General features: G+C 40.2%; 1 protein-coding gene across 1 annotated transcript in view; it reads right to left on the bottom strand.

The window, feature by feature from the left end:
* The window catches only part of MALRD1 (MAM and LDL receptor class A domain containing 1), a 580,642-nt gene that overhangs the window by 126,036 nt on the left and 436,218 nt on the right, over nucleotides 1-18,388 (bottom strand). Inside the window, exon 33 of the mRNA XM_060192257.1 lies at nucleotides 10,885-11,086. Within this exon, the coding sequence (XP_060048240.1) occupies nucleotides 10,885-11,086 (202 nt within the window). The remainder of the gene's footprint in view (nucleotides 1-10,884; nucleotides 11,087-18,388) is intronic.

Genomic DNA, 18,388 nt, shown 5'->3' with positions numbered 1-18,388 from the left:
GAAAAGTGACTGGTGAAAATCAGGGTATGACAAGGAGAGGGGCAGAGCAGGTGAGAATTCTACCACTAAACCACCAATGCCCTGGAGGGAAGGTGGTGCTTGTTAACAGAGGTTATGTAAATAGAATACAGTGTTATGTAAATAGAATGCAGGGGGGATTAAACCAAATGAAACAGAAGGGGTTTTTAAAGCATACCAACAATTCCCCCTTTCTTTTTAACTAATGGCCATAGTATCAGGATTGTGGGGTGAACAGAAACCTATATGGTACAGGCGTTTTAAAAAAAAAACTGGCATAAGACATGGAAAACAATATAGGCGAGCAGCAATAACCAGTGTGATGCCAAGGGGAACGTTTCTTGCCTCAAAGGGCAAGGCCTAGCAGGCAAAAGGGCATTTCTTGCCTCTGGGAGCGCTTCATGCCTCTGGGGGCATCTCTTGCCTCAAAGGGCGTTTCCTGCCTCTGTGGACATAACCTAATAAGAAGGAGGAGTTTTCTGACTCTGGGGACAGAGCCTGCAGGCGAGGGGACATGGCCTATAAAGTCTCAAGGCAATTGGCTGAAGTTAGTCTTTGAGAAACACAGCAGCGTGTACCAGTAAGTCCGATGGAGGTGTCAGTCCAAAGTAGCTGACCACAGAAGAAAATGCCAAGGGATGAAACGCTGCATGTCTGTCTCGATGGGGAATGTCGGCCACCAGAATTCTGCTTTTCTGTAGAGAGTGATCTTTGGAGTCTGTGAATCTGTTTCTTCAGGTTGTGCCAGGTCACATCATTGGTTTCTGGGGGTGTGTTGTAGTCATTCCATCTGTGGGTGATGTCAGAGAACAGGATCCAAATGGATTTCCAGGAATTCCATTTGAGTAGATGCTTTTTCATGTGAAGACTTGACAGCTGAAATTCACTTACTTGTCAAACAAAACTTGTAGCAGATTAGAAGTTTACTATAATTGATAACTCCATTATAATTGGAAGTCCTTTCTAGTATGATTTTAAGGTTGTTTAAACAGCTTAAACTCAATAAAATGTGGAAAGGTAAACAGAAGAACCATGGTAGAAGCCTCAGGCATGAGAATAATTAACATAATAATTGCACTATCTGCCCCACCCATAACTCATACTGTTTTCAGGATTAAACGTTTCAGATTTATGCCAAGACATAAAAAAGAAATCAAAGGAGGAAAAAACAATTTTTTGGATTATTTCTGGATGTCTCTAGAAATCATGGCTGCATCCAGCATTTTTCTTTTTTCTTTTTTTTAAGTCAATGTCAAACAGAAATTCAGTCATTCAAATCACTCTCTTATGAAACAGATCTCACCATGTAGCATTATGAGTCCCCGGAGGGCGTCCTAGTCCAAAAAGCTCTTCGAAATTCCATTTAGGGTGCTTCTGACTGTTCCTGCTAGATTGCTTCAGGCACCCATTTTTAAAAGTGTCTTCCCATTGAAGAAAGAATCCAATCAGGAGAATAGAACTAACCACGTGTCTCCATTCTTGGAGACTGCCAGGGTACTGGAGAATGCTCCTCAAATTAGAGTAGTCTTTCTCCATGGGAAACATGTGAGAAGTCCAGAAAGTCCCAGTGGAAATCCCCATGCATATCCCAAGGTCTACGATCACGGTCATAAAGAACCAAACTGTGGCCTGGAGCAAAATGTAGTCCTTTTCCTCGGGAAACATGGGAGAGGGAATCCAGAAAGTCCAAGGAGAAATCTCCATGCATCTCCCAAGCTCTATGATTAGGGTCACAAGAAACCAAAGTTCCTGGTCAGGAAAACAAAGTGTGGCCCAGAGCAAAGTTCCAGAGACAGAGTAACTGTCTCATGATGAAACAGTAGAGGCTTTGGCAAACCTCTTCATAAGTAGAAGAGAAGACCATAGTGCATAGGTAGGCAAAGTCTTCACTTATCTGGGAGTTGCACAGGTCCAGTCCCACGTTGTAGGCACCATAATGTTGTTTTCGCCAGGCTATGTTGTTTTCGCCGGGCTGGCTTCACGGGCGGGTAACAGACGACCAGGGACTCATGGCTGGGTTGTACGCAGTATCTCTTTATTCATGCAGGACGCAGCGCAATCTATACCAAGCTAAGCTAAACTAAAACTACAAACAATCTTGTCCTTATAAATATACTAGCCCAGTAGGGTGGGAACAGGATGCTACGCAGAGAGAGTGGAGAGAAAAGTGACTGATGAAAATCAGGGTATGACAAGGAGAGAGGGCGGAGCAGGTGAGAATTCTACCACTAAACCACCAATGCCCTGGAGGGAAGGTGGTGCTTGTTAACAGAGGTTATGTAAATAGAATACAGTGTTATGTAAATAGAATGCAGGGGGGATTAAACCAAATGAAACAGAAGGTGTTTTTAAAGCATACCAACAGGAGGGGAAGACAGAGAGGGGGAGAGAAAGATAGACACCTACAGACTTGCTTCATCGCTTGTGAATCAACTCCCCTGCAGGTGGGGAACCGGGGGTTTGAACCAGATACTTACGCTGGTCCTTGTACTTCATGCCATGTGTGCTTAACCCACTGCGCTACCACCCGACTCTCTCTCTTTTTAAATTAAAAAAAATTATCTTTATTTATTTGTTGGATAGAGACAGTCAGAAATCAAGAGGGGAGGAAGTGACAGGGAGTGAGTCAGAGAGACACCTGCAGCCCTGCTTCACCACTGGCAAAGCTTTCTCCCTGCAGGTGGGGACCGGTGCCGGGCTAGCTTTGCAGGTGGGAGAGACAGACGACCAGAGACTCATGGCTGAGCTGGGAAGCAGTATCTTTTTATTCATGTGGAATGCAGCACAATGTAAACTATCTAAAAAATATATAATCACAATCCTGTCCTTATATATATACTTGCCAAGTAGGGTGGAAACAGGATGTGACATAGAGTGGGTGGGGCAAAAAGAGAGTGGTGCAAATCAGGGTGTACTACGAGAGGGGGCGGAGCAAAAAGACATCATGAACCAGTGGGGATTAAACCAATGCCCTGAAGGCAGGACCGTGCTTAGTTAGCAGTGGTTAGGTAAATAGAATACAGTGTTAAGCAGGGGGGATTAAACCAATGAAACAGAAGGGGTCTTAGAAGCAGAATTAGAAGCATACCAACAGATCAGGGGCTTGAACCTGGGACATGTGCACTCAACCAGGTACACCTCCACCTGGCCCCAATTTCTCTCTCTCTTTCTTTGCTTTGTCATCTCTGGGGCCTCACCACTCCATATTGACTTTTTTTAAGATAAAAAGAGATAGACCAAAAAACAAACAAACAAACAACAACAAAAGACAGAGTCAGGGGGAGCTGAGGACACAGCATAATGGCTATGCAAAAAGACTCTAGAGCCAAAGACTTTGGGGTTCCAGGTTCACTCCCCAGCCCCACCATAAGCCAGAGCTGACCAGTGCTCTGGGCTCTCTCTCAAATAAATTACATATATATATATATATATATATATATATATATATATATATATATATATATATATATATACACAGAGTAAGGGAAGTAAAGGTACCATGACATGACACACAATAGTAGATTTAAAGCTTTATCAGTAAGTGATTCAGGATTGACTGATAGTCATTTTCAAAATGTACAGCCTCATTTTTATGCATTATCATGATCATTTCAAAAAGAGGCCCATGAATCACTAGCTGAATCAGAAAGATTAAATCAGGCATTAAAACTATTTCTTAAATAATTCATCTACACCTGTTATAACATCACTTCTGATATTAGATGGATATCTGCTCTAGATATATGCTAACTTCAAATTTAGTTTCTATTTTTTTTCAGTCAACCTCAAAATTAAAGATTACCTATTCTTGTTTCCCATAAATAGGAAAGAATAAATTCTAAGATAATAACAGTAGGGATTTTTCAATGCAGAAGAACTAAGCATGTCAGAAATCAAGTTACAACCTTCATAAGATACCATGCAAGTCACATTATAGAAAAGCTGCAAATTGAAGGCTAAGAAACTCCCAAAGAACAGAGTTTGGCTTGGGGGGGGGGGGTTAAGGATAAATTTATTAAAAAAAAAATTAGGCTTTTATTTTGTGCTAGAAACCAGAGGATTTACACAAGAGGAGGTATAGTGTAGGACATTCCCAACCAGAGCAACTTTAGATAAAGTAAAGGAGATAAAGAATGTGGGACTCCATTTGAGAAAGGCAAAAAGTCCCTCCTTAAAGGACTCATTTTGTAGAAAGAGACAGATAGGATAGAAGTTTTACTTCCAGAACTAAGAAACTTATTTAGTAGACAACTGAGAGCTGTAAGGCATTTTAATTTATTTGTTTATTTATTTTGAATAAAACCTTATCTACCAGGAATCCATCTTGTCTAATTGTGTTGAGCACCCAGGAATAAAAATGGACCACTGAGCCTCTCTGAGAAAGGTGGAAGGAAGCTCCTGTTTTTGCTGTTTCTTACAGATAAAACCCTGTGCCTTGGTTCTCAGACCTGTCACTCTCATTGCTTTAAAGAAATTTTAATAGTGATTTACCATTTCCTTCTTTATACCTTGTGTGTCTTGATTAGTTACACTTTGCTTAGAGTATATATGGAACATTTAGTTGCAGCTTTGTAGTTATGTCCACATTTGCAGAAAATCCCAGCTTGACCACCATGAAGAAGAAAAAGAGGACCAGTCATCAACTAGGCATGGGCACCGTGCAATTTAGGTGTAAAGAGTAGGGAAAGGAACTCTGTGGTGTGGATGTGTGACCAGGACTTGGGCAGGCATATCAACTAGCTCTTTTCCCTTTGAGGGAGTGACAAACAAAGATTATTCACGGTGATAACAGGGAGCAGAGGGCCCAGCTTCCAAAGCAGTGACTCAAAGGGAGTGGAGTCACCATGTCTTATATTCCAACTTAGTCAGTTTTACCTGTTTTCTACTATTTTCCTCAGTTTTATGTTTGTGTTTGCTTTTTGGAGTTACTCACTCTCCTTTCAATAAAGTTACTTATTGTTTAAAGTATCCCGAGTCAGGTTCTGTTGTTTACAATAAAAAAATCATTGTGTTATTGTGGTGAGTAAGAAAGATGAAAGGTCTATTTTTTCTGGAATTTATACTACACTTGAGACAAACTTATTTTGATAGCTATATATGTGTCAGTAAATTAGATAAATCAATTATACAACCGTGGCTGAGATTCTGATGAGGCATTAAACTGAATTTTGGCAGGAAAATGAAATGGGGAAAGAAGAAAAACATATAGAATTTGCCACTTGAGATATTTTAAAAAATGTACCATTAGGATCTTAAGTATGTGCAAAATCACTGCTCTCAGGCCAACTTTTCCATTATTTTCACTTCAGACAGAGATAGAGAGGAAGATATACACACAGAGAAAAGACATCACAGCACCACTCCACTATCCTTGGAGATTCCTCCCAGCCCTTGATAATCTCATGTGGACCCAGCACTTGAACCCCGGATCTTGGGCATAGTAAGATAAGCAGTCTACCAAGATGAGCTATCTCCTTACTCTTCAAGTGTGTCTGTAGTAAGAACATGGAGAGGTACAGAAAACTGGTTGCAAAGTGCATACTAAGAAAAAGGTAGGAGAGGAACTAAATTGTTAAAAGGCATATCTCCTGTGTTAAAAGGCACAACCAAACTGCTTCTGATGTTTCTGTATCAACTTGTACAACAGTTGATGGTTTGTAAGCATCCTTGTAAGGAATAGTCTTCCCCTCCTCTCTAATTTCTCTCTGTCTTATACCACAACAACAACAAGAGCAACAAAGGTAACAAAAATGGGGGTGAGGGAGAATGGCCTCCAGGAGCAGTGGATTCCTGGTGCAGGCACTAAGCCCCAGCAATAACCCAAAATCAAATCAAATCAAATAAAAAGTGGCTCTGCATCATATCTTAAAGCATTTTATCATTTCTCACCCATAGCTGTTTCAAACAGCTTACAGTTTTTTTTTTAAATTTTTTTATTGGGGAATTAATGTTTTACATTCAACAGTAAATACAATAGTTTGTACATGCATAACATTCCCCAGTTTCCCATATAATAATACACAGTTTTCTTAAATAGTTCTAAAGGCAGCAAGACTTCATCAGCTTTGAAAAAAATGTTCTTGGCATGGAGAAAAATGTGCTACCTCAGAAAATTCCAGAAATTCCAGCAAGCTACGAAAAAGACTATAAATAACACATTTCTCTGCTGACTTCAAATTGCTAGGAGGTGTTTTGCTATGATTAAGATGTCTCCATTTGGAAAACATTTCCCTGAGAAAGTAAAGGAAGTTGAGAGAAATGATAATGCAGAAAGTAAAGGTTGATGCAGCTGGGACTAGAATCCCAGGACAATCTTCTACATGGAAAGAAAACTACATTTAACTTGGAGTGACAAATGCTATCATTTTGTATTCATCTATATTATGGGGGAGTATGCTTCCAGAGGGGGTTGACCAGATGGTTAAAACAGCAACAACAACAACAACAACAAAAAAAAAACAATGTTCGGTTAAAGTCAAATTCAAGAGTTCAGTTGATTTCAATCCAAGTATACTAATGTGGACATAAAAAAGTTGGTATGCTATGTGTAAAAATCTAGTTGCCCTACTATTAGATCTGGACAGTATTACTTAATTTATTTGTTCAAATTCATGTAGTAGATTAGCTTAGTTATCAATGAGGGAGAATGCAAATAGTCTTGATGATACAGAATTCCTCACAATTCCTAAGGGCTGAATGAAGAACACACATAAATGAACCCTGGAAATGTCTATTTCAACTTCTTTCTCTGGCTTTTGTTCAATAAACATTCAGGTCCTGTACCACCATTTATTTTGTCATGGCTTCTACTAGATTTTACTGGGAAAATGTGTCCCATCATGAGCATCTTATTTAACAGGAACTGAGAATTTAGAGAGAGATGAATGAAATTTTGATAATTTTACATTTTACACAAAATGTAAATGCTTATTTTAGCCAGCATCACTGAAAAATGAATTTTTCCTTGCTAAGTTATAATGCTTAAAATGTCATTTTTACAAAGTGGTTCTGAGGCACAGGCATATAACTGCTATTTTTTTCCCTTGCTGAAAGTCTTTTAAAAATTCCATATAGGAGTGCAGCATCAGCAAGTTGGCAGAATAGATAGTCCCCCAATCACGCCCTCCCCTTATAATGAGCTGGCATACATCTAGTGGCATTTGTGAGGCCTTCGTGAGAACTTAAGGATCTGGAAAGAAGATTGTGGGGGCCGGACGATGGCGCACATGGTTAAGCACACATATTACCAAGTGCAAGGACCCGGGTTTAATTGTGAATCTTTCAAATGAAGCTCCAAGCCAGGTCCATGCCATGGAAGCAGACACACTGCATGTGGTTCCAGCTGCAGACCCAAATAATTCTCATCTCGCAAAGCACTCAGCTCCACTCTCAACTGCTCACAGTCTTACAGCTAGTTCTCATCTGCCAAAAGGCTCAGAAGGAACCATGCCGGTTGTGCCCTCAGTAACAGACCTGCTGACTTGGACTCAGCTGAAGGTCCTTAGTGAAGATTGGCTTCTGAGTACACAGGGGCCTGGAAACAACTTGTTTGCAACTCCTTAACGTCACAGCCCTACAGTCCTGGCTGCAGGCCCTGGAGCTGTCCTGTCACTCAGGACCAGCCCTGTTCTGTGTAAGTGTAGGGTGCAGTCCTGTGTGTCCAGAAACCAGCAGGAGACATGCCTATCTGTGCCCCTGGTAACAGCGCTACTGAGCTGAACCCAGTTGTGGCTCATAAGCTAGACCTGAAAATTGTCTGGCACTCCTGCTAGAGTATCTAGGTGGAGCTGCCCAGCCAGAATGGGCCAGAGTCACACACAGTTGTTAACAGGTTAACATGTCCTACTCAGCCAGAACGGGCCAGAACCACATGTACTCATTCTCAGGTCCTGCCCAGCTGGATGAGTCAGAGCCATGCCCATTAGTTCTTCCGTGTAGTCACAGACTGGCTGATCTTGCACCTGACTACGAACCCAGACACAGCTTGTGACTTGACTACAGCCCTGCTCTACCAGAGCAATGGGGGCAGATCTGCACATCCAGGCAGCTACCTAGGGAACTGGCAGAAGATATGCAGTCCATGGCCTAGAAGCAGCCCTGTGACACTAGAATCTCATAGACCTACCTCCCCAGAACTCCCATGAGCCTTACAACATTATGTACAACAACCATGATGTGGAAAAAAAGCAAACAAAAACCCTTAAGCTTCAAAGAGAATAAATTCTGAACATAGGTTAAAAATAAGATATGAAAGCAACTCCCTGTAGCTAGAAAGTCAATGATCCTACTAACACTGAGAATTAATGAATTAATTAGTTAATTGATTTGTCAGCAAGGACTCTATGCTAGCACTATGAATTCACTGCTGCTGGTGGCCATTTTTTCCTTTTTTTTAATTTCTATTTTTATTGGATAGGACAAAAGGACAAAGAGAAACTGAGAGGGTGGGAGTGATAGAGAGGGACAGAAATGATATAGACATCTGCAGGCCTGCTTCAAGACTCTGAAATGTCCCTCCTGCAGGTGGGGAGTGGGGCTCCAATCTGGGTCCTTTCGTACTATAATGGGTACGTATGCTCAACCTGGTGTGCCACTGCCTGGCCCCCAAAGAACTTGGAAAATTTTGTAAGGGAATACTTAAACAGAAGAAATTCAAAAGGCTGATTTCTTAGAACAGTGCTAAATAACAAATGTTTTTTTTTTCTTTTTCTTTTTGTAACAGAAGGTGAATTCTTTATTTTTGGGGAGATGTTCCTTTACAAAAATATTTTTTTACTGGGGAGATTAATGAATTACAGTAAATACAGTTGATGGTACATATGTAAAATTTCTCAGTTTTCTGCAAAATACTCTCACCCCCAGCCTAGATCCTCCTATACCACCACACAACAGGAACTGAAAGTAACCCTGAGCTCCAAAGTCCTTTACTTTGATGCAATACACCAAACCCAGTTCAAGTTCTACTCTGTGCTTCCCCTTTCTGTTTTTATTAATTTCTGCCCATAAGTGAGATCATACCATATTTATCTTTTATTTTCTGGTTTATCTCACTTAACCTGATTCCTTCAAACTCCACCAAGATGAAATGAAGAAGGTGAATTCATCATTCTTAATAGCTACTATATATATATATATATATATATATATATATATATATATATATCAACTTTCTTATTCAATCCTCTGTTGTTAGACACCTAGGTTGCTTCCAGGTTTTGACTATTACAAAATGTACTGCTATGGCCATAGTTATATACATAGTTCTTTTTTTGGATGGATGTGTATGATTCCTTAGTATATATTCCCAGGAGAGGAATTGCAGAGTCATAGGGCAGGTCTATTTCTAGCCTTCTGAGAGTTCTCCAGTCTGCTCTCCATAGGGGTTGGATCAATTTACATTCCCACAAGCAGAGCAAGTAGATTCCCTCATCCCTATAACTTCTTCAGCACTCATTATTACTATCTTTTCTGATGTATGGCATTCTCACAGGAGTGAATTGGTATCTCATAATTGTGTTACTTTGCACTTCTCTGATAATCAGTAACTTTTAAGCAGTTTTTCATATGTTTGTTGAACTTCTATAACTCTTCTTTGGTGAATATTTTATTCATATCCTCTCCCCACTTCTGTATGAGGTCATTTGTTGTTCTTGAGTTTGGTGAGATCTTTATATATTCTGGTTATTAATCTTTTTTTTCTGATTTATGGCATGTAAAGATCTTCTCTCATTCTGTAAGAAGTCTCTTTGGATGGTCTGCCCTTCCTTCCATCCATCCTTCCTTCCTTCCTTCCTTCCTTCCTTCCTTCCTTCCTTCCTTCCTTCCTTCCTTCCTTTCGCTTTTGCCTCTGGGTTTATCACGGAGGCTAAGTGCCAGCACTACAAATCCACCACTCTTGGCAGCCATTTTTTATTCACTAGGACAGAAAGAAATTGAGAGAGTAGGGGGAGACAGAGAGGGAGAGAGAAAGATAGACACCTGCAGACCTGCTTCACTGTTTGTATAGCATGCCTGCTTGCAGGTGGGGAGCCGGGGCTCAAACCTGGGCCCTTGCTCTGGTCTTGCACATAGTATTATGTGCATTTAACTGGGCTTGTCATCCCCCCCACCCCCGACATGGGAGTGGTTTCTTTTGCTGTCCAGAAGCTTTTCAATTTGATGTAGTCCCATTAATTTGATTTATTTTCCATCTTTCTTGCAATTGAACTTGTCTCATTGAAGATGCCTATCAAACTTAGAAAACAGTGCTGCCCACATTTTCCTAAGTATCTGAGAGTTTCTGGTATAATATGTGAGTCCCAGATTCACTTGGATTTTACTGCTGTGTGTGGTGAAATATAGTGGTTCAGTCTCATTCTTCTACACATTTCAACCCAATTTTTGCAACACCATTTGTTGAAGAGACTCTCCTTTTTCCAATTAATAGTTTTGGCCCTTTGACAAAAACTAGATGTCCATAGGTGTGAGGACTAAGAAGGAGAATTGTATTATTAACAGTAGAAATATTTAAGATAGAAAATTACTCCAGGAAGGGAAAAGCTATTTAGAATGGGTAAGACTGGCTAGAGGATGACAGAGTCTCTGAGGCCTCTATCGTCTCTAGTTTTGTGCAGCATTTATGAAAAAATAAAATATCTAACAAAATAAAACCATATTAATGGAGCTGAATTTTTGCCTAGAGGATATGAAAATGGTCTGACCCTTTCATGGACAGAAAGCCGTCACATCCTATATAGCACACAGTACTAATTTTTCAGTGTGTGAGTACAACTATGACTCTAGAGAAATGCAAAATTTTCAATTCTTCCATAATTAGGTATAAAAAAATCATATGCACATGTTCCATTTGCTGAAGGAATTACTTACCTCCGGATATACATTCTGGTGTAAAGGAGATATCATCAAGGGCAATAAGAATGTGTTCACTTCCATCCAAATCGGCTTCAAATGCCACCTTAAATGGACCGTAACTGGAGAGAGTTGCATGTCCATACAGCCACCCCATCCTCTTATTTCTGATCACTGACCACATCACGATGTTTAGTCCAGATTCCTCAATGGTATACACCTGGTAATGGAAGGAGTACAGAGGAAAAAAACAACTCTTTACAGTTCAGATGTGATAAATCCATGGGGGTAGGTGGTAGCACATTCAGTTGAGCACACAACTCACCATGCACAAGGACCCAGGTTTGAGCCTCCCCCCGCCCTGACCTGCCCACAAAGGCTTTAAAAGCAATAATGTACAATTAATTTTCCCTCTCTCATATTAATTAACTAGTGACTTATATGACTACATTTTACTAGGAGTGTACATAAACACCATTCCCACCACCATGGGACTGTGACCCATCCTTCCCACCCACTCCCACCCCACACTGGCCCAGGAAGCTGCATGTCTAGCCCTCACCACTGGGTTTTTACTTTGGTGCCCTACTTACAATTTGATCAGGTCCTGCTTTTAGTTTCCCTTTCAGATCTTCTTACTCAACTTCTGTTGATGAGTGGGATCATCCCGTACTCATTTTTATCTTTCTGACTTAGCTCACTTAACATAATTCCTTCTAGCTCTGTCCAAGATGGATCAGAGAAGGTGGGTTCATTGTTCTTGATAGCTGCATAGTATTCCATTGTGTATATATACCACAGCTTTCTCAGCCACTCATCTGTTGTTGGGCACCTGGGTTGCTTACAGGTTTTAGCTATGTCTCGAAGTTTTTTAAAACACAGACAGAATCTTTTTAATATATAGGCAGTGTAATTGATATGCAGACTCTCTCAAAAGCCTAGACCAAGTAGATCAGAAGCAACCAATAGCACAGCTATATACAAGATACTGGGTACTGTACAGCAAACCCTAACAAAAGGACTTTTCAAAGTTAACCCAATTACCAAATAATGTGATGATAACATTAACTATCCATTGTCTTTTTGAACCCTAAGACAGCCGGAACCTCACATCTCCACTATAGAGCCTCTACTTCCCCCAGTCCTGGAACCCTTGGGTAGGGCCCACTTTCCCGCATGCCTCTCCCAATCCATATCAAATAATATTGCATCTACCAATCATAACCTAATCAACATAATGATTGCCACCTCAGTATACTTCACTTCAGACTGTGTCCAGAGACTTCACGTGTGGAATGACAACCCTTCAACTTCATTACTCGGGTGAGACCTTTCCTTTCATAGTATTCTCTAATTCCATCCCAGGTGGTTCACTTTCTAACAAAGTCACAAAACCTAGATATAGACCAGGTTCTGTGAGAGAGAGCATATGTTCACACATATCCATAAACTACTGCAAAATATATACCTGAAAGCAGAAGTACACTAGAGTATGCTGTGAGTATCCCCCTAAGACTTCCTCTCCACTATTCCAAGTTTTGGGTTCATGACTGCTCAACAATTTGTTTGGCTTTGTATGTTAACTCTCTTTTCAGTCACCAGGTTCCAGATGTCATCAGGATGCCGGCCAGGCTTCCCTGGACTGAAGACCCCACCAATGTGTCCTGGAGCTCCGCTTCCCCAGAGACCCACCCTACTAGGGAAAGAGAGAGGCAGACTGGGAGTATGGACCAACCAGTCAATGTCCATGTTCAGCAGGGAAGCAATTACAGAAGCCAGACCTTCTACCTTCTGCAACCCACAATGACCCTGGGTCCATGCTCCCAGAGGGATAGAGAGTGGGAAAGCTATCAGGGGAGGGGGTGGGATATGGAGATTGGGTGGTGGGAATTGTGTGGAGTTGCACCCCTCCTACCCTATGGTTTTGTTAATTAATCTTTTCTTAAATAAAGGGGAAAAAAAACAATAATGTAGATACCACTGTGGCAACTCAGTACTTTTAATTTTCTAGCTGTGCGAACTATGCTTAGAAGGGGGTCTACATTATTTGGTAATTGGGTTAACTTTGAAAAGTCCTTCTGTTAGGGTTTGCTGTACAGTACCCAGTATATTGTATATAGCTGTATATTGGTTGCTTCTGATCTACTTGGTCTGGCTTTTGAGAGAGTCCGCATATCAAATACACAGCCTATATATTAAAAAGACTCAGTCTCTGTTTTAAAAACTTTGAGACATACAATTAATTTTCCCCCTCTCATATTAATTAACTAGTGATTTATATGACTACACTTTACTAGGAGTGTACATAAACACCATTCCCACCACCAAAAGACAGTGACCCATCCCTCCCACCCAGGAAGCTGCATGTCTACCCCTCAACACAGGGTTTTTACTTTGGTGCCCTACTTACAATTTAGTCATTAACTATCCATTGTCTTTTTGAACCCTAAGACAGCAGGAACCTCACATCTCCACTATAGAGCCTCTACTTCCCCCAGTCCTTGAACCTTTGGATAGGGCCCACTTTCCCGCACGCCTCTCCCAATCCATATCAAATAATACTGCATCTGCCGATCGCAACCTAATCAACACAACGATTGCCACCTCAACATGCTTCACTTCAGACACTGTCCAGAGACTTCACATGTGGAATGACAACCCTTCAGCTTCATTACTCGGGTGAGACCTTTCCTTTCATAGTATTCTCTAATTACATCCCAGGTGGTTCACTTTCTAACAAAGTCACAAAACCTAGATATACACCAGTTTCTGTGAGAGAGAGCATATGTCCACATGTATCCATATACTGCAAAATATATACCTGACAGCAGAAGTACACTAGAGTTTGCAGTGAGTACCCCCCAACACTTCCTCTCCACTATTCCAAGCTTTGGGTCCATGATTGCTCAACAATTTGTTTGGCTTTGTATGTTAACTCTCTTTTCAGCCACCAGGTTCCAGATGTCATCAGGATGCCGGCCAGGCTTCCCTGGATTGAAGACCCCACCAATGTGTCCTGGAGCTCCGCTTCCCCAGAGACCCACCCTACTAGGGAAAGAGAGAGGCAGACTGGGAGTATGGACCGACCAGTCAACGCCCATGTTCAGCGGGGAAGCAATTACAGAAGCCAGACCTTCCACCTTCTGCAACCCACAAGGACCCTGGGTCCATGCTCCCAGAGGGATAGAGAATGGGAAAGCTATCAGGGGAGGGGATGGGATATGGAGATTGGGTGGTGGGAATTGTGTGGAGTTGTACCCCTCCTACCCTATGGATTTATTAATTTATCCTTTCTCAAATAAAAAACAAATAAATAAAAAAGAAGTGGGTCTACAGAGGCTATATTTTCTTTGATCATTCAGAATTTTGTTTGGATTTGTCATGTCTATTTCTGTACCTAAGATGCTGGGAGAACTACAGTGGTTACTATTGAAGGAGTGAGGAAACAGAACTCTGGTGGTGGAAATGGAGTATAACAATACCATTATCTTCTTAGAATCACTAATTAAAATTATATATGAAATAAAAGATAGTAATAGGCACAATATATTCAGTGATTTGATTTTTATCTTTGAGAAGACGTTTTGTTCACTTCTGAGCCTATTATTCATACTTCTTTTTCAATTGCTTCACTAGAGAAAAAGTGAATTTATGAAACAGTAACTGTTGATAGGAGTGGTCTAAGTACTTTGTTATAAGGCATTATGTTAACTACAAGATGACACCTGGAATTGTACAAGAATTATTTATACATGCATCTTGCAGGTTCACAGTGAAATGTTTTAGAAACCTTTACAGGGAAACGGTATTGAAACAGTAAGATAAAATGGAACCACATAAAATACTCTATTGAAACTAATGGAGACAAAAAAATGAAAGATTATAGATATATTAAAAAGGAAGAACAAGGGCAGAAGAGTCTCAAATCTGAAAGACAACAGTATAACTACCAACAACTTTAAATATCAATCTTTTAAAATAGTTATTAAAGGGGGTTGGGCAGTAGCACAGTAGGTTAAGCTCACATGGCACAGAGCACAAGGACCGGCATAAGGATCCTGGTTCAAGCCCCCAGCTCCCTACCTGCAGGGGAGTCACTTCACAAGCAGTGAAGCAGGTCTGTAGGTGTCTATCTTTCTCTCCCCTTCTCTGTCTTCCTCTCCTCTCTCGATTTCTCTCTGTCCTATCCAACAATGAGCAACATCAACAACAACAATGACCACAACAAGGTTACAACAACAAGGGCAACAAAAGGGGAAAAATGGCCTCCAGGAGCAGTGGATTGATGGTGCAGGCACTGAGCTCCAGCAATAACCCTGGAGGCAAAAAATAATAATAAAATAAAATAGTTATTAAAGATCATCTCTGATTTATATTTATAAAATAATTTATCCAGTAACAACAGAATAAATCTTATTCTCTAAAGCATGTAGAACAGCCACTAAAACATAATATGCTGGGTCATAAAATGCACTTTAGCAAATTTTAAAAAATAGAAATCATACAATGTATGCTTTAGACCACAGTGAAATTAAAGCATACATCAAAAACAGAAAAGTAGCTGGAAAGTTTCCAAATATTTGAAGGTTACGCAACATTGATTTCAGTAACACATGGGTCAAAGAAGAAGTCACAAGAAAAAATAAAAATATCTTGAATTAAATAAAAACACAAGTAATCAAAGTTTATGGTTTAATGAGAAGCAATGCCTACAAGAGAAATTTTATAGAACTAAGTGGACAGCAGAGAGTAAGAAAGGTCTAAAATAAGAAAGTCTAAGTTGGCTCATTATAAAGGACAATACATTTGCTAAGGTTTTACTCTGTTTGCATTAGTGAAAACAAAACAAAACACAAAAATCAAGAAGACAGCTTCATAATACAGCAGTGCAAGAGGATCTATCACTCTTGATTATCTGAACAACAAATAAATGATAAAGATTATTACAAACAGCTCAATACCCACAACATTCGAATCTATATGAAATAAATTGATTTATTTTCACATCTTCCAAAAGTTACTCAGAGACATAGATAACCATAATAGGCCTATAAATTAGTAAAATTTAATAAATAATAATTATTCTAAACAGAACTAATTATTATTAAAATTATTTCTAAACAGAAAGCACCAGGTTCAGATAGTTGCACAAAATTCTATCAAACATCTAAGGAAGGGGGCCGGGAGGTAGCACAGCAGGTTAAGTGCACATGGCACCAAGAACAGGGACCAGTGTAAGGATCACAGCTCAAGCCCCAGCTCCCCATATGAAGGGTGGTTGCTTCACAGGTGGTAAAGCAGGTCTGCAGGTATCTATCTTTCTCTCTCCCTCTCTGTCTTCCCTCCTCTGTCAATTTCTCTCTATCCTATCCAGCAACAACAACAGTAGCAACAACAACAACAATGGAAAAAAATGGCCCCCAGTAGCAGCAGATTTGTAGTGCAGGCACTGAGCCCCAGTGATAACCCTGTAGGCTAATAATAATAATAATAATAATAATAATAATAATAATAATAATATCTTAGTAAGGAATTATGTCAATTCTCTACAGCCTTATCCAGGAAATAAAAATAGAAGGAACATTTCTAAGTTCTGTGAGGCTAGTGGAACCCTAATATCAAATCCAAAGACATTACATAAAGGAAAAGTGTACACTAGTAACTCCATGATTTTAGATGTAAAATTCTCAACAAAATATTAGCTAGTTCAATCCAATAATGTAGAAAGCTGAATAGATATAGTCCAGGTCCCCTGAGACAGAGCATAAGTTCACCCGTGCCCATAAACTAGGGGAAAAATATATACCTGAAAGCAGAAGTACACAAGAGCATGCAGGGAATACCCCCAACACTTCATCTGCACTATTACAGTCTTTAGGTCCATGACTGTTCAACAATTTGTTTGGCTTTGTATGTTAACTCTCTTTTTAGCCACCAGGTTCCGGATGCTGACCAGACTTCCCTGGACAGACGACCACATCAGTGTGTACTGGAGCGCCACTTCCTCAGAGCCCCACCCTACTAGGCAAAGAGAGAGGCAAACTGGGAGTATGGATCGACCAGTCAACACCCATGTTCAGCGGGGAAGCAATTACAGTAGCCAGACCTTCCATCCTTTGCAACCCACAACGACCCTGGATCCACACTCCCAGAGAGATAGAGAATGGGAAGGCTATCAGGGGAGGGGGTGGGATGTGGGGTTATGGGAATTGTGTGGAACTGTACCCCTTATTGTATGGTTTTATTAATGTCTCCTTTCTTAAATAAATAAAAAAAATTTTTTTAAAAGAAAGCTAAATAGATATAGCCAGGAGGTAGCTTTTATTTCATACATGCTCCACTGGTGAAAACTGGTTGAGCACTCATATTACTGTGCCCAAGGACCCAGATTTGAGCCCCATTTTCCCATTCTGCAATGAGGATGTTCCACGAACAGTGAAGCGGGACTCAGCTGTCTAACTTTCTCTCTCCCTTTCTATATCTCTCTCCTCTCAATTTCTCTCTGTCTTATCATAGGAAAAAAAATAAAATGAAAAAAACAATGGCTGCTGGAAGCAGTGGATTCATAGTGTTGGCACTGAGCCCCAGTAATAACCATGATGGAAATAAAAAAACAACCAACTAAATAACTAAATACACAAATTAAAAAAAGAATATTGTAAAATTAATGGAAAAATCAAATGATGTAGATCATTACACATTCCTAAATAACTGAATGCCATTCCATGAGGTAGTAATATAGATACTAAATTAACCTCCAAAGGTTTATATCCATAAATGTTAAACTTCCAAACTAAAATTTCTAGAATAGAAAAGCTGAAATAAAACCACCTGCTCTGGATGGCATTTATGAAACTGAAAAGGAAACTCGAGTATAGTGAGTTTTAAAAAAAAAACTTAAAACACACACTGCTAAGGACTGGCCTCCAAAATATATTAATACAAAGAACTTCCAAATCTCAATGAAAGGGGGAGACAGGTTAAGTGCACATGGTTAAGTGCAGCAAGTGGGTTAAGTGCACATGGTTCTATGCGCAGGGACCGGTGTAAGGATCTTGGTTCAAGCCCCCAGCTCCTCACCTGCAAGGGGGTCGCTTCACAAGTGGTGAAGCAGTTCTGCAGGTGTCTTTCTCTCCCCCTCTGCCTTCCCCTCCTCTCTTAATTTCTCTCTATCCTATCCAACAACAACAACAACAGCAGCAGCAACAACAACAGCAATAACAATAAGGGCAACAAAATGGAAAAAAAATGGCCTCCAGGAGCAGTGGAGTCATAGTGCTGGCACTGAGTCCCAGTGACAACGTTGGAGGCAAAAAAAACCCAGAAACTCAATGAAAAGAAAACAACCCAATACAAAACTGGATGAAATATCTGAATATAAATTCACCATAGAGGCAACACTAAAGGCAAATATGCATAAGTTGAAATGCTCAGTACTACACAGGCATGGAGCTTGGTGCACATAGAAACAAAATGTCTTAGAACAACTAACATCCAAGGTCACTGAAAACACCAAGCAAAC

This window comes from Erinaceus europaeus, chromosome 6, assembly GCF_950295315.1.
Source record: "Erinaceus europaeus chromosome 6, mEriEur2.1, whole genome shotgun sequence".
NCBI lineage: Eukaryota > Metazoa > Chordata > Mammalia > Eulipotyphla > Erinaceidae > Erinaceus > Erinaceus europaeus.
This window is presented reverse-complemented; position numbering and strand designations above follow the sequence as displayed.